Here is a 16,459-nt window from a genome sequence, read left to right as displayed (position 1 = left end):
AAACAAACGGCTCTATATGGCGTTCGTGGACCTCGAAAAGGCATTTGACCGTGGCCCTCGGAAGGTGATCTGGTGGGCACTGCGAAAACTTGGTGTGGAAGAGTGGATTGTGCGTCTGGTGCAGGGGATGTATGCAAATGCCCGTAGCTGTGTCCGCGTTGGTGATGGCTACAGTGAGGAGTTTGCTGTGAGGGTCGGAGTCCATCAGGGGTCAGTACTCGGCCCTCTGCTTTTCATCATCGTACTCGAGGCTCTTTCACGCGAATTTCGCGCCGGTGTTCCCTGGGAGGATCTGTATGCAGATGACCTGGTTATCATTACTGACTCGTTGGATGAATGTGTCAAGAGGCTTCTGACTTGGAAAGAAGCTATGGAAAGGACAGGATGCAGGCAAAACCAAGATCATGATCTGCGGTACGGGTCTTGACCTACTTCAGGACTAGGGCAGCTTCCCATGTGCTGTCTGTCATACAGGTGTAGGAAGCAATAGTATTTTCTGCAATGGCTGCAAGCACTGGGTGCACAAGAAATGCAGTGGGCTCGTGCGCCTGTCTGTGGACCCTGACTTCAGATGTTCAAGATGCAGAGGAACTGCTCGCCATCTTGACGTCAGGCCGCAGAGTGATATCCAAGTTGGTCTAGACAAGTTGGAGGTTGTAGGCTCCTTCTGCTACCTCGGAGACATGCTTTCCGCAGCTGGTGGCTGTGACCTTGCAGCCACTACGCGTGTGAAGACTGCTTGGAAGAAGTTCAGGGAGCTGCTACCAGTCCTGACATCACGCCACCTGTCGTATAAGACCCGTGGTCGAGTGTTTAACACCTGTGTACGGAGCGCTATGCTCCATGCCAGTGAGACCTGGGCACTGACCAAGCCAAATCTTCATCGCCTAATACGCAATGACAGGGCCATGATAAGACAGATCTGTAACATCAAGCCTGAAGATATGGCCACTGTAAGTTCAACTGAATTGCAGGGGCGGCTTGTCATCGACGACATCGACCTCATCTTAAGGGAAAGGAGACTCCGCTGGTATGGCCACGTTGTCAGATCCAGCAGTGCAGTCAAGTGCGCTCTAAATATACAAGTTCCTGGGAGACGTAGAGTTGGTCGGCCAATGCTATCTTGGAGAGAGCTGACGGAGAAAGATCGTAGAGAATGGAAGCTCTCTACTGCCGACCCTCAAGACCGGAAAGAACGGAGATCTGAGGTGAGATCTGCCATGCGTGCAGCCAGCCAGATACCTGGAAGGGGACCCACTAGTGTGGACACTACCTGTGATACTGCACGGAAATAAAAAGGAACCGACAACAACAACAACAGTGCAGTGTTTCATCTATAAGAAAATAAAATGTGTTCAAGAAGGTAACGGGTGCTGCTTTGGAGGGAGGTTTTAGATTTTACTGAAAATAGACATTAATGGTAAACTGACAACTCAACTGTATGACAAACGGGATGATTTCAGTTTCTCCATCGTCAACTTCCCATATTTATGTAGCAATATTCCATTATCGCCTGCATATATATGGTGTTTATATCTCTCAACTGATTCGATACGCAAGAGGTTGTTCTGCGTATACATGTAGTCAGTTTTTAAATCGAGGCAAGCTACTGACAAACAAGTTGATGGTACAGGGGTTTCAACAGTCTCGATTGAAGTCAGCATTTCGCAAATTCTATGGTCGTTATAACGATCTAATTCGTCAATACAACCTATCATTGGGTCAAATGCTGTCTGACGTGTTTCATATCGATTGTTAGGCCGTTCTTGGCACACTTATTTTGAGTACGAATAACTCCGTTTACCTGATCGGGATATAGGGCTCACAGCAGGTGTGACCGGGCGACAGGGGGTGCTTACTCCTCCTAGGCACCCGATCCTACCTCTGGTGTGTCCAGGGGTCTGTGTCTGCCCAACTATATATTTTGTATTGCTTATAGGAGTTGTATAGAAGGCTTATCTGAGCTGAGCTTTTCTGATGAAAGTGAAGACCCATTGCCTAAACTTGGCATAAAGCATCCTTACATTGATTGTGAAGCACGTGTTCGACAGATTCTCCGTCGAGGGCGAGAGAGCGTACATATATCATGTTTGACGGCAGTGGAGATACAGCATTTGTCGTGGCAACCTGTAAAGGAGAATTGTATTGTCGGTATAGATTGTGTTCCAGTATTCAGAAGGGGGAAATCAGTTATTTAAAGCAATACAAGCTGTAACTGACGGTATTTTTTCAACTATCCAATTATTCACGAAATAACACCTAACGGTATAACTAATATAATCCCCAAGATCTGAAGAAATATTCTGCAAAAATAAACAAGGGAATATTGTTTGAGATTACACCTACAATGAGCGTTTCGTATAAACCGCCATTGTGTTGTATACACGGACATGGGAACGATGATTGCCGAACATAATCGGGTTGCTGAGATCAAGGCCATATACAAAGACGGAAACTGACGCGAGTAACTACCCGTGTCGTTTGTTTTAAAATATTACGTTGTTTCATGAATGACTAGAAATACTATGCAAGTGTAAAAAGTTAATAATTACGCAAATGTGCCACTCAAATGAAATTTTGATTGTGAATTTTCTATAAAATTAGCATATTAAACTGTTTACAAATCTAACACGTGCTCAGTACCTCTCTTTCGCTTTTTCCGAACTGGTGACCTCCAAGGTCAATGCACATCGGAGGTTACGAGCAGGAATTACTGACAGGATGACAATGATTCATGAATTAACATTTTTTGCTAATTTTACGGGTTTATTGCTTCAGATTCACCCTGCTTCTATTAAGTTATATATATTCAATCACATATATGTTGACTATTTGTTCTTTTATATTTTTATTTATTTACCGTCAGTTCCTTACACTCACTTCGCCATTTACAAAACACGGACAAGTCACGGATGCACGGAAATACAAAAAATAGTACAAATCACGGATTCATTTTGCACGGATAATAAAATAGTCCGTGCATTTTTTAAATTATAGAATCAATTTGTCCATGATTTGTATGCAATGTTTCCGTGATTCCTTCATTACATTATAATAAACATGTGAAAACTATATTTTTTCGTAATACAAGTATTTTATCATTATTTCACATAAATTCTTCAATTTACAGAATTTCCCTAAACTTTGGTATCTAGAAAGAAAAATCTGTCCGTGATTTGCATGTAATATTTCTCTGATTCCTTCATATCACGTACAAACATGTGAAATTTACAGACGGAAGACTATATTTCTTTCATAATACAAGTATTTTAACGTTATTTCATATACATTCTTCAATTTACAGAATTTCCGTACTCTATGGTATCCGTGACTGGAAAAAAAATCTGTCCGTGATTTGATAAATAATACAAATCACGGACTCATTTTGCACGGATGAGTAGAGATTGATGTACAGCTTGTATTGCTTTAAGAATAGTCTCTTTTTAGCTGCATGCATGATATCTTGATTCACACGGAAGACAGAGTATGGAGTGCCAAATTAATGGTTAAAGAAGTAGGTACAGTTTATAAAGTCATCTGGCCCAAAATATCGATGATTTCACTTGGAGCTCAAACCCTGGTGTTCAAATAAGGAATAGATAAGCAAACCCAAAACCCGCTCAATTTCATCAGCAAAATGATTTGTGTCATATGACGAGGCATAAAATTGCAAAAATGCCATTTTCAACGAAAATATCCACAAATTCAGGTGGTTTTCCTTTCAGAAAACATACAGCGCATGCGTCGAGCAAATTCATATTCAAGCATGATTTTCATCTTATAATAATACACAATATATATCATTTTCATTTTGCTCGACAAATGCGCACATCTTTTCCTGAGCAATAATCTGTATGAAATTTGACAGGCTTATGTTGAAAAAAAAGGCGGGAAATGTCTTATTCATGATGTCATAATATGCTATTGAATTAGGAATATCATTCTGATTTTGCTGACATAGTATACCTGGCATATATTCTACTTTCTTAAAACGCTGATTAAGGTTAATTCCAGACACATTTTATTGAGGGAAAATTTTTGGGCCTTTTTATGTATACAATCGCACCCTGTTCTTTGAAGATATCAATTCAATTATTGCGCATAATAATGCATCCGAAAAGGAGAACATTAAAGAGGTCATTAATGCAATTGTGAATATGTTGAAATAAATGGAAGATATCTCTGCTATCTCTAAAAGAAATATGATACCATTCATTCATTCATTTGAAAAGAGCAATAATTCAATCATTGCGCGCATTGACTGCATTATTGCTACCTGCAACTGAATATATAAAGTGCTTTTTTAAGTGATCTAATCAGCTTTTGTAAATGATAGAACTCACTATATAAATAAAACCCACCACCAAAATCCGCTTTGTTCGTCGTCTTATAAAAGGTGTACATTAAAAAAAGTATTCTAGTATGAATACAGCTAGTATACAAGAAAAATTTCACAAATTATTAAATACTTGGTTTTATAAAAACAAGATTTCTAACACAGATATTTAGATTATCACTTTCCCCTTTCTTTTAACCCAGTTTCAGCCTACGATGCATTGTAGTTGTACAGTAAAGTTTATGGAATCTTTATGTTCAGGGATTTGAAATAAATAAGGGCCGAAAAAGGTGTAACCTATTAAAGCTAGATAACACTGTTAGACGAATCATTCGAGATTCGAATTGTCTATTACAGTGAAATAGGAAGACTTCCGGTAGAGCAGAGTTCAAGCTGTCTTTGCTGAATTTGTGTTTGTTGGAAGGAAAACAAAGCTGGCTGTCGTCGTGTCAGTGTGTCCCAACTAGTAAGTGTCATGTGAATTTACCCGTAGAAAGATGTATTTATTGCAATACTTCCGTTTGTATTCTTATCCCCACCTGCTTTGCGCGAATCATGTTCCTGGATCGAGGAAAAAACCCCAAAACAAACATAAAACAAACCCTTTAAACTCACTGTTAGACATGTCCCATACTTTGCTAATACAAGATTGCTGTCAGTAATTTCCAATGATGGGCACTGAGATGCATATAAATTGACAGTCATATTATAAGACAAATTTTCTCAATCAGTCAATGCAATGAATACCAAATGATGTTGCATGTTAAACCACAGGAGTTTGAAATTTTATCAATAAAGTCAATAAAATTCACTTGATTGACCAAGCCATGAGCTATGCGTTAGCATAGCAAACAGGAATGAAACGCCGTTTTGGAGAAATCTCGAGTTTCGCTTTGAACCGCCGCGCAATGAATATAACTCATAAGTATTTATCACTAACAACATTTGCCTACTTAAATTTGCCTCCTAACCCCTCTCTAATGCTGTCAATATCCACTTTATTCGATTCCGTGTAAACATTGACTTTACCGAGGACCCATTGTAATATGTCACATTCACTCCGGGCCTGACATTTTAGTATTCCTTATAATTTAAAGTTAAAAAAAAAATAAAATAAAATGCTATTAATCCTTCCACATATTTTTTTAATCAAATGAAATAAATCACAACATATAAAATCCTCAGTCATATCAATTATTATATTTTGAGGCCAGAAACTATGTTCAGAGTTTAAAAACAAAGGGCGATAATTGTGTAGAAAGTTGCATGTGCGGGAAATCATTGGATTACAGATATTGTTGTTTACAAAATTTTAATGGTAAGTAAGAAAATGAAACTCATACTAAACTGTTACAATTGTAACTCAAAAAGTGGAACTTTGACTGATGTCAACATTTATTGCTAAATGTATATACAGACAAGAATTGTTTGAAAATTCAAAAGGTACCATAGAAGTTAGATAGATATTTACCTGGCTACATGTTATACATGAAGTTGTTTTTAGCCAATAAACTATTTGCAGTTATTTTTGTGAATTATAGTACATGTATATTATGGAAATTTTCAGTACATACAAGTCCCTCTGATGATCACCTTTGTTGAAAACTTTGGTGAAATCTGTCTGTTACTTTTTGTGCAGATGGGAAAGTTTAGAATTCTCTGGGACAACTCTTGCACTAGTTCAAAATTTAATAGCCAGGTTTAAGTTATTATTGTAGGCAGACTGATGGGAAGGAGGGGATTGTGTGGAAAAACAAAGTTAAATGTATATTCATTTTGTCTTTTGTAATAACCATACAGTGTACACTTATTAGAAGTCTTGCAGTGGAAACTTGGGTGGAGGGTAAATACTGTAAAATTCAGAGCTCCAGATAAGGTGTGTATCAGCGTAAATACTCATTAGATTTTACCAGATACGCATTTAAGTTTAAAATCATACGTACAATTACGCATTAGCGAATGTAGATACGCTTTACACTCCCAAAGTAATGCGTTTTAGTCCGCGTATTTGTGATACATGTAGTATGATATAAATATGAATTATCTATTCATATGAATTGAGGTTAGCCCAGGGCTTGATCATACATGATATTTAGTGCTATGAAAATGCGTTTTGATGACAATCACAATTTTGAAAAATTGGAAGAGTTAACTCAAAACACTATCATATAGGCCTACTTGTTATACTTTCTTTCTTAAAGAGTTATTGTGCGGTCGAAAGTACAGGAAAAAAACTTGTATTATCAATCGTGGACGAATGATATACAGAATTGGATCATAATCATGTGACTGAGTGTCTGACATATTCAAATTTAATGCATCAATGATAAATATCAAATTCCCAATAACAATGAATAGATTTAATAAAAAGAACTGCAAAGGATTTCCCCTGTAAATAGCTGGAGCGGCCTTTTAGTATAAAGTTAAAGTTTAACAGAAGAAGTATCGTTTATCTGGTGACATCTTCTGTGCAAAACAGCAAAGATAATCAGTAAATTAAGTTAACAAAATACACTTTTGAATTTTTCTGAAAAGCAAAGTACTCATTGATTTGAAAATCAGGGAGTAAATACTCTTTGTGGTAAAAAATTATCTGGAGTTCTGTAAAATATGGTCATATAGCAAGCCTCTGCGGCCAGTGAAAAACAAAACCAAAGTTAGTCATGTCCAATTCAATTTTGATTATTTTCCTTTCATTGGGGGATCAATATCACTTCACTAGTGTTAAATCTAAAGCAAACTAGCATGGTGCCGCACCATGCCCATTTTGGCTGGCGCAATGCCCTTTTTAAAAGCACCATGCCCTTTTTTCTCTATAAAATTTTAAAAAATATTTGTTAATATAAACAATTGTTCTTTATTTCATAAGGGTGATTGAAAAGTTTAAGATCAAGGCAGCAGGTATTAACTCTTATAGAGATTAAATGATTATTTTATTACTATCATAGTATGATACAATGAAAGTGCCCCAAAATTGTCTTGCCGCGACAAAAAGTGCCATTTTGAACATATGACATGTGTGCCCTCTTTAGATCCTAGATTTAACACTAATTCACAATAACCATGAATTTGTTTTAAGTGTGTTCTTTGTAATCGAGTTTTACTATAGATATGACTGATGTCAACCTGCACACTGATTTCAATTGTAAAATAATATTTCTGTCTTTTTAGGCTCATTTCACAACAGGTTATTGGAGACAGTAAGAAACATGTGACACTGAATGACTGTGAATAAGATGACATGGAACTCCCTGCAAACAATCCAAACTTAAAGTGATGCAGTCTCATATTACATAGGAATGGCGACCAAGGGTGACATATCTTTGGTCAGCTTTTGTGTTTTCAATCCAACCTACGGACCAAGGGAAGGAGAGGTCTGACTCTGTTGATATTCTAATTTGTGATTAGTGTGTGTGTTTCACTGCTCTTTGTAGCATGGTTTAGTATCTTATGATTGAATTGTTAATCTATGTGTTATTAGCTCACCTGAGTCGAATCTCAAGCTTGCTTTTCTGATCAACGTGACACGGTGTATCCATCTTCTTTCTCTCTTTTTAACTGATGCTGTTCTGTTACTTACAATTCTTACTTCTTCAGAACCACTGGACTGATAAAGGTCAAATATTGCATGCATCACATTTTATGATAAAGGGATGCAAGTTTTTCAAAATTCCTCTTCCACAGGGAGTTACTGAAAATTATTGATATAAGATGTAACGAACCCCACTGAAGGCATTTCTGATAGTGGAGTTGTTGTGTGGTGGAATCAATTAAAACTGGGGTGGGGTGGGGTGGGGTTATTCAATGTTTATGCATTCCCAAGATTTTATGGGTTTGTTTCTATGCTAGTTTTTGTTGTTGGTATATTGGATGTCTGTTTAGGTTTTAATTCATTAGGCCTAGTGTTATTCTCTATTTGAATTTAATGTTAGTAAGAGCTGAGTAAGTGACTCAGGTGAACAGTGTGACCTTTGGGCTTTTTGTTTTTTATACAGGAGCACAAAAAGATAGTGTTCTTTCATCCTAAAGACACAGATCTAGATAACCAGATAAAACACATCGGTCTTAGTGAGGCCATCGTGAGGTTCACAGAGTGAGTACTGAAAGAACTGACACTGAGTTATGTTACAGTAAAACATGGTTACACAGCACACTGAGGAGTAATTGTAGCTGCAGACCTGTAGCTCTCAGGGCTTTGGTCTGTCCCAATGGCAGAGAGCTACAGATCTGCAACTGGAGTAATTCCTGTCGTTGATGGATTTTCATTCTTCATGTTTACCAAACTGTCAGTCTAAGAAATGGATATAATGAGTTGCATGTAATTACAGTATCATTTTTAATAGTCCCATGTGCTTCCTTATAGCCATGTTTTAGTGTAAGAAAATGAAATTATTTTTTTTTAAAACCCTGTTATTCTTGTCTTAACGCTTGTAACACTAAGGAAATACCCTACTTTTACAGAACCTTCTCTGATAAGCCATGTCAAAGCGTCCATACTACAAAACGAAGGCAGCTTCTCCTGGAGCCAGAAAAAGATTTCTGGATGGTCATGGTTAGTATGTAAGCAGCACGTGTATATACTGTAAATCACAATCTATTCGCGAGAACATCATTTATGCATCATTTTGCGATGCTTACTATTCTCAAAAATTTAGTTCTCATGAATAAATTCTTCAACATAGAAGACTTAAGCAATTAGATAATGATTCATTAATGTTTATATCTTAGGAACGAATACATGATACATCATTCAGTGATGTATCCACGCAAAAATAATATATTACGAAATAAAAAGGATCTACGGTGTACAGCAGATTCCTAAATATATGCGAGGAATTTATTATCACGTAATTTCACGGGATATATCACTCTATACTAAACAGACCTCACGGGATATATCACTCTATACTAAACATACCTCACGAGATATATCACTCTATACTAAACAGACCTCACGGGATATATCACTCTATACTAAACAGACCTCATGAGATATATCACTCTATACTAAACAGACCTCATGAGATATATCACTCTATACTAAACAGACCTCACGAGATATATCACTCTATACTAAACAGACCTCATGAGATATATCACTCTATACTAAACAGACCTCACGAGATATATCACTCTATACTAAACAGACCTCACGAGATTTGACATATAAGAGTCATTTTGCCATATTAAGTACTCGCGTAAAATAAGGAATCAACAGTATACATGTCTGTCAATAGAGGCCGTCTGTGTGAAGTGTACAGTAAGTGTTGTATTTATACAGACTGTCAGTGTACCATACACAGAGAAAACTAAAGATGGTCAACCTGTGTTTGAGTATCATGAAGAGGATGTGCAGGACCCAGTGTATGAAGCAATCCTGCAACAAGCCTACAGGATGTTCCAGGTAATTGTATGATACTATCCACAACAAGCCTACAGGATGTTCCAGGTAATTGTATGATACTATCCACAACAAACCTACAGAATGTTCCAGGTAATTGTATGATACTATCCACAACAAACCTACAGAATGTTCCAGGTAATTGTATGATACTATCCAAAAGAAGCATATAAAACACTAGGCTATCTGACAAGGGGTCTGTAGAATGTTTTAGATTATTATTTAAGATTATCCTATTACAATAAGCTTACAAGTTGTTTTTTTTTATGAAATTATATGGTGCTATTCCACAAGCAAGGGATTCAAATGTACTATTAAAAGAGTTTTGATGGTGAATTTGAACCCATGTGATATGATTGTCTGTGTGCTATCCTACAACAAGCATATGTACATGTAGGACGTTCTAGATATCAGGTAATTGTGTGATGCTATCCTACAAACCTAATGAATATTCCATGATTGATAAAACTGTCAAAACAACAATCGTATTACCAGTAGTATAGGATGTTCCAGGAATTTTAATGAAGCTATCCTACAAAAAGCCTACAGTTTGTTTGGTAGTTGTTTTAAGCTATTGTACAATAAACCTAATGGTATACTTTCTGTTACAGCTTTTTAATGGAACCTTTGCCTACATACTAGACAGAACAGGAAATAATGTGAAAGTTTTACAGCAAAGACTGGAACATTTTTATGTTAGAGTAAGTAATGTTGACAGGCTCTAGAAAAACTGTTAAATTGAGTAGTAATGTTTAAAGGCTGTAGATAAACTGTAAGATTGAGTAGTAATGTTTACAGGCTGTAGATAAACTGTAAGATTGAGTAGTAATGTTTACAGGCTGTAGCTAAACTGTAAGATTGAGTAGTAATGTTTACAGGCTGTAGATAAACTGTAAAATTGAGTAGTAATGTTTACAGGCTGTAGAAAAACTGTAAGATTGAGTAGTAATATTTACAGGCTGTAGATAAACTGTAAGATTGAGTAGTAATATTTACAGGCTGTAGATAAACTGTAAGATTGAGCAGTAATGTTTACAGGCTGTAGATAAACTGTAAGATTGAGTAGTAATGTTTACAGGCTGTAGAAAAACTATGAAATTGAGTAGTAATGTTTACAGGCTGTAGATAAACTGTAAGATTGAGTAGTAATGTTTACAAGCTGTAGATAAACTGTTAAATTGAGTAGTAATGTTTACAGGCTGTAGATAAACTGTTAAATTGAGTAGTAACGTTTACAGGCTGTAGATAAACTGTTAAATTGAGTAGTAATGTTAAGAAACTCTCAAAAATAACTTAGCATGAGTATTAATGTTTAATACAAACTCTCATAGATAGCATGAGTGAATATGTTTTCAAACTCTTAAAAGTAATATCAGAGTAAATACTATGATTTCAAACTCTCAAAAGAAATGTAAGAGTAAATATTATGATTTAAAACTCTCAAAAATAATACAAGAATAAAAATTATGATCTCAGACTCTCAAAAGTACATTTACAGACACTGAGACATGGTGTGTGTTATTTTTCAGTATTTACAGAAGTTAAGACATGGTGTGTGTTATTTTTCAGTATTTACAGACACTGAGACGTGGTGTGTGTTATTTTTCAGTATTTACAGACGCTGAGGTGCGGTGTGTGTTATTTTTCAGTATTTACAGACACTGAGACATGGTGTGTGTTATTTTTCAGTATTTACAGACACTGAGACGTGATGTGTGTTATTTTTCAGTATTTACAGATGTTAAGACGTGATGTGTGTTATTTTTCAGTATTTACAGATGTTAAGACGTGGTGTGTGTTATTTTTCAGTATTTACAGACACTGAGACTTGGTGTGTGTTATTTTTCAGTATTTACAGACACTTAGACATGGTGTGTGTTATTTTTCAGTATTTACAGACACTTAGACGTGATGTGTGTTATTTTTCAGTATTTACAGACACTGAGATGTGGTGTGTGTTATTTTTCAGTATTTACAGACACTGAGACATGGTGTGTGTTATTTTTCAGTATTTACAGAAGTTAAGACATGGTGTGTGTTATTTTTCAGTATTTACAGACACTGAGACATGGTGTGTGTTATTTTTCAGTATTTACAGACACTGAGACATGGTGTGTGTTATTTTTCAGTATTTACAGACACTGAGACATGGTGTGTGTTATTTTTCAGTATTTACAGACACTGAGATGCGGTGTGTGTTATTTTTCAGTATTTACAGACACTGAGACATGGTGTGTGTTATTTTTCAGTATTTACAGACACTTAGACGTGATGTGTGTTATTTTTCAGTATTTACAGACACTGAGACTTGGTGTGTGTTATTTTTCAGTATTTACAGACACTGAGATGTGGTGTGTGTTATTTTTCAGTATTTACAGACACTGAGACATGGTGTGTGTTATTTTTCAGTATTTACAGACGCTGAGACTTGCACAGAGTGACATTCTGGACATTTTCTCAGGAATCCACTTCATGCCACTAGACAAGAATACATACCTCCACGTGCAGTGTTTTATTAACCTTCTGGAGGCCTCCTTTCCGTACATCAAATACACAGCATTCCTCTACAACGAACAGCTGGTGTGGTATGTCTCCGGTCAAACATTTCTTAGGAGATTGAAAATTACTTCAAAAACTTTAGATTGCATGCTTTGCTCCTCACATTTTGGAAACTTTTTAAAAAAAAACTTTACAGCTATTACATGTATATACTTACAGAAGTCATTTCTTATTGTGGGGATAAGTCAGAAGTAGGTGTAATGCTGATTCTTGTGTATATAAAGTGCATCTGAAACTGGCAATATTATCATCTGAAACAGGCAATATTATCATCTTTAAAATGTTGACCTTCCGTGCTTGGAGAAATTTCTAATGATCTGGAATGTTGGACTTTTGTAATAATTGAGATTCATTTACATGCAACAAGTTTTTGACATCTCTGCTTGCTGCGTTTTATAACTTGGTCCCTGCAGTGTGGAGTTTGTTGTTTGTATAACTTGTTCCCTGCAGTGTGGAGTTTGTTGTTTGTATAACTTGGTCCCTGCAGTGTGGAGCTTGTTGTTTGTAGGAGTGGCTTGGAACAGGAGGATATGAGGATTATCTATAAATACCTGATCTCCAGTCTCTTTCCGTCCTATCAGGAGCAAGAACTCCAGTCCACCAACTCGACGTCACCCTCCCGGAATTCTGCAGGGCAGGGAGATGTGCATTATGGGAAGTAAGTAAGATTTCTATGAACACATAGTCAGAAGGGACAACTGATGATTTGATGCCCCCGTATTAAAGATTGGAAAGCATATTATTTTTGTCCTGTCTGTCTGTTAAAAATATCTAACCTTGCTCATACATGCAACTTTTTGAATGGTGAGTGATAGGGCTTTCATATTTTATATCCTTGTAACAAGATCTTTACTTTTGTACCAAAGTTTTTCTTGTGAGTTTGACTTGAAGTTTGACATACTTTGAAGAAGAGTTAACCTAAGCAATATATCTTAAACTATTTATGGTAGGGGTTTCATATTTTGTATATAGATTCCTTATAATCTTTGAGCTTGGAGTTTCACCCAACTTTCAAAATTTTAACCTTGCTCATAACTTTTGAATGTTGAGTGATAGAGCTCTTACATTTAATATTTTTATTCCTTGTGACCTTTCTTGTGATATGAAAGTTTTTGACCTGGTAATCTTGACTTTGAAGTGTTTGTTGCCACCGGGGCATAGTGTTTCACAGACACATCTTGTTTCAACTGATTTTCTTGTCCTAGGTTTGTAACGGGTCCACCGGATATGCTTGATGAGAAAAATATGGGCAAAATTCCACGGGTGTTTCTTAATACAGAGTATCCAAATGAGGAATGTCATCTTCTGGTGTACAGGGCCCATAATGCCAGTGTGTGCATGTTTCTTGAAGGTTAGTATCCCACAATGCCAGTGTCTGTGTGTTCCTTGAAGGTCAGTATCCCACAATGCAAGTGTTCCTTGAAGGTCAGTATCCCACAGTGCCAGTGTATGCTTGTTCCTTGAAGGTCAGTATCCCACAATGCCAGTGTCTGCTTGAAGGTCAGTATCTCACAGATGTCAGCTCCTTCAAGGTCAGATTCTTGGTGAGAAGAATAGAATACTAGTATAGTTGGTAAAGATTTGCTTAAGAGTTTGCAAAACTGAATTATTTTTTTTCCAGCTTCCACCAGGATGACTTTTGACCTTTGTCGTAAACTAGACAGTTTTCTTGGTCCACAGCTTTCCCAGCTGGCATCAGGCATTGGAGATCAATTCTCCAAGAGAGCCAGCACAGGGTGAGGCAGTACTAGAACATTCTTGACTGTTATTTGAACGGAGTAAATCTCTCTGTATCAAGTGGGTTGTGGGTTTTCATTTTTCGTATTCATTTTTCAATAGGACTGATTCAGTATATCGCTTTATATACTTCAACCATATGAACTTGGCTCAGAAGACCACAGTTCATGCTGACCTGAGGAAGTCGGGCAGTGTCAGCATTCCTCCAGAGACTCTGAGACTACTGACCGACATCAGCTCTGACATGTCCAGGTAATACACACACAGAGTCTCGCTCAAAACTCAGCATGTATCACCGTATACAGTATTAAAAAACCATAAGTCCAACATAAGACAGTGAATTACATATTTAATACTTGTGTACTTGAAGCAAAAACTGTGACATTTTAGTTCAGCTGAACTAAAGCTGAAGTTTTCCTGATCATCATTAGTTTGTAAACTTGGCACTTTCTCAACTTCTTCCATAAAACCACTTGTACAGAGCATCCTTGGATAAAGATGAATCAAAATTGTTTAAATGAAGGGCTAGGCCCACTTCTCCAAGGGGGGATGCCTGTAATAAAGAAAAGTTAAAAATAGGGTGGGGTCATTTAAAAATCTTCTCATGAACCACTGGGCTAGAAAAGATAAAACCTTTTTGACATTGTCTAGATTCTAAATATTCAAATCATGACTCCCAGGGATAAGATGGGGCTACAATAGAGGATCAACATTTTACATATGAATATATGGGAAATGATTTTTAAAAATGATATTCTCAAGAACAGTAAGAACATGATTAGTCATATAGATATGTAAGCATCCTCAGGTAGTGTTGATTCTAATTTATTCAAATCATGGCCCCGGGGGTAGGGCAGTCAAATCATGACCCTAGAGGATAGGGCAGTCAAACCATGGCCCCGGGGGTAGGGCAGTCAAATCATGGCCCTAGAGGATAGGGCAGCCTCATTAGGGGATGAAATATGTACTGGTACATGGCAATATATGAGAAATTTAAAAAAGAATTCTAAAAAGAGCAGGACCATGATTAGTCATATTGATATTCAAGCATCCTCAGGTAGTACATATTGAAGTAGTTAAAGCATGGCCCTTCAAGTGATGGGGTAAGATGGGGTCTTAATAGGGGATCAGAGTTTTACATCGGAATATATAAGACAAAGTCCTATCTCAAGAGCAGCGGGACCAGGGTTAGTCATATTTTAAAATATGCAAGCATTTTCAGGTAGTTCAGATTTAGGCCAATTTTTTTTTTAATTGGTTTACGGATTTCAAAATTTTCAAATCCGTTCAGGAGTTTAAAAAAAAAAAGTCAAATGACAAAATGTTAAGTAATAATAATGAACTTGATTTGAGGTCAATGTTTTATTATCAACTTTAATATTCTCTTCACTGTCAACTTAAGACGGTGGTATATAGCAACTATTGTGCACCTTGGCAACAATGCTGTTTCCTTCAAAAATGTTATTGTTTATTAAATTAACTTTCTATCATTATCAAATGTCCATTGTTTACTGTTTAGTTATGTAAATCCCAAAATAAAAGAACCACATCGTTTTTCCATTCAGAAGATGGCATCCATGACGTATATAGGGACACACTAATCACCTGAAGTACTAAAATCCTGACTGACCTTACCATGCATATATTTTGTCTAAAAATTTACATTTAAGTTTTAAAGTCTTATTTATGAAGTCAAGTAAAGTTATAGATAAAATTCATGAACCCTATAAACATTTATTCAAAAATTCTGAATTTTTTATAGGTCAGATCAATTTATTGTTGATAGTCAACAAATATTATAGTATTACAATGAATGAATTCAATAATGTTAAATATGTTTTTAACCTCCTTCAATATATGAAGAATTACTCATATTAATTATGAAGAATATTTCTTTAAAACTCATTAATAAGAATTTAAAAGTGAATCCTCGGCAAAATGTATGCATGGTAAGGTCAGGTAGGGTTATACTTGTTTAGGTGATTAGTGCAACCCAACGTACGTCGTGGATGCCATCTGAAAACAAGTGTTTGTTTTTATTTTGGGATTTACATATCTAAATGGTATGCAATGCATAACTAATGCTAATTAGAAGTTAGTTTTATAAACAGATAACTTATTGAAAGCAAAAAGCATTGTTACTAAGGTGCAGAATAAGTGTTAGCACCGGCTGAAGTTGACTGATACTCCACACATGACCATGATGACACATGAATATTATGGACTGTACCAAGATTTTGACAGAGGCGTCTGTCCAAATATCCAGTCCAGTGGAATCTATTTTCTTTTCTTTCTTTTTTTTGTTTTTGTTTTTTTTGTGTGAAAAGAATTACAGCATCAGAAATATAAAAAGGAGTGAAAAACCATTTTATTTTTTTTCCCAACATCCCAAAAAATCAGTGCTGCGGATCCGTAAACCAACTCAA

At 36.3% G+C, this 16,459-nt stretch overlaps 2 protein-coding genes and 1 long non-coding RNA gene across 3 annotated transcripts in view; 2 read left to right on the top strand and 1 right to left on the bottom strand.

Moving 5' to 3' along the window:
* Positions 1-16: 16 nt before the first annotated feature.
* LOC125668965 (uncharacterized) lies at positions 17-7,571 on the top strand. Its single transcript, XM_048903406.2, has 3 exons — positions 17-414; positions 572-1,066; positions 7,508-7,571. Exons 1-3 carry the CDS (start codon positions 17-19, stop codon positions 7,569-7,571), a joined length of 957 nt encoding a protein of 318 aa, XP_048759363.2.
* Positions 2,453-16,459, top strand: part of LOC125672057 (vacuolar fusion protein CCZ1 homolog) — a 15,355-nt gene continuing 1,348 nt past the window's right edge. Inside the window, exons 1-11 of the mRNA XM_048908139.2 lie at positions 2,453-4,802; positions 7,508-7,710; positions 8,332-8,429; positions 8,798-8,888; positions 9,618-9,740; positions 10,349-10,438; positions 12,147-12,322; positions 12,805-12,954; positions 13,502-13,647; positions 13,918-14,032; positions 14,136-14,285. Coding sequence (XP_048764096.2) covers positions 7,636-7,710; positions 8,332-8,429; positions 8,798-8,888; positions 9,618-9,740; positions 10,349-10,438; positions 12,147-12,322; positions 12,805-12,954; positions 13,502-13,647; positions 13,918-14,032; positions 14,136-14,285 — 1,214 coding nt within the window. The 5' untranslated portion in view covers positions 2,453-4,802; positions 7,508-7,635. The remainder of the gene's footprint in view (positions 4,803-7,507; positions 7,711-8,331; positions 8,430-8,797; positions 8,889-9,617; positions 9,741-10,348; positions 10,439-12,146; positions 12,323-12,804; positions 12,955-13,501; positions 13,648-13,917; positions 14,033-14,135; positions 14,286-16,459) is intronic.
* Positions 14,366-16,459, bottom strand: part of LOC125671190 (uncharacterized) — a 5,582-nt gene continuing 3,488 nt past the window's right edge. The window contains exon 2 of the long non-coding RNA XR_007368540.2: positions 14,366-14,586. This is a non-coding gene — a long non-coding RNA (uncharacterized LOC125671190). The remainder of the gene's footprint in view (positions 14,587-16,459) is intronic.

This window comes from Ostrea edulis, chromosome 4 (genome assembly GCF_947568905.1).
Source record: "Ostrea edulis chromosome 4, xbOstEdul1.1, whole genome shotgun sequence".
Taxonomy (NCBI): Eukaryota; Metazoa; Mollusca; class Bivalvia; order Ostreida; family Ostreidae; genus Ostrea; species Ostrea edulis.
Note: the sequence above shows the minus strand (reverse complement) of the source record. Positions and strands in the feature narration are given on the sequence as shown.

Coding starts and splice junctions, on each gene's coding strand:
- LOC125668965 (XM_048903406.2), top strand. CDS start 17: ATGGCGTTCGTGGACCTCGAAAAGGCATTTGACCGTGGCCCTCGGAAG. Junction 415..571: donor AACCAAGATCATGATCTGCG/GTACGGGTCTTG, acceptor CCCTGACTTCAG/ATGTTCAAGATGCAGAGGAA. Junction 1,067..7,507: donor AGATCCAGCAGTGCAGTCAA/GTGCGCTCTAAA, acceptor CTGTCTTTTTAG/GCTCATTTCACAACAGGTTA.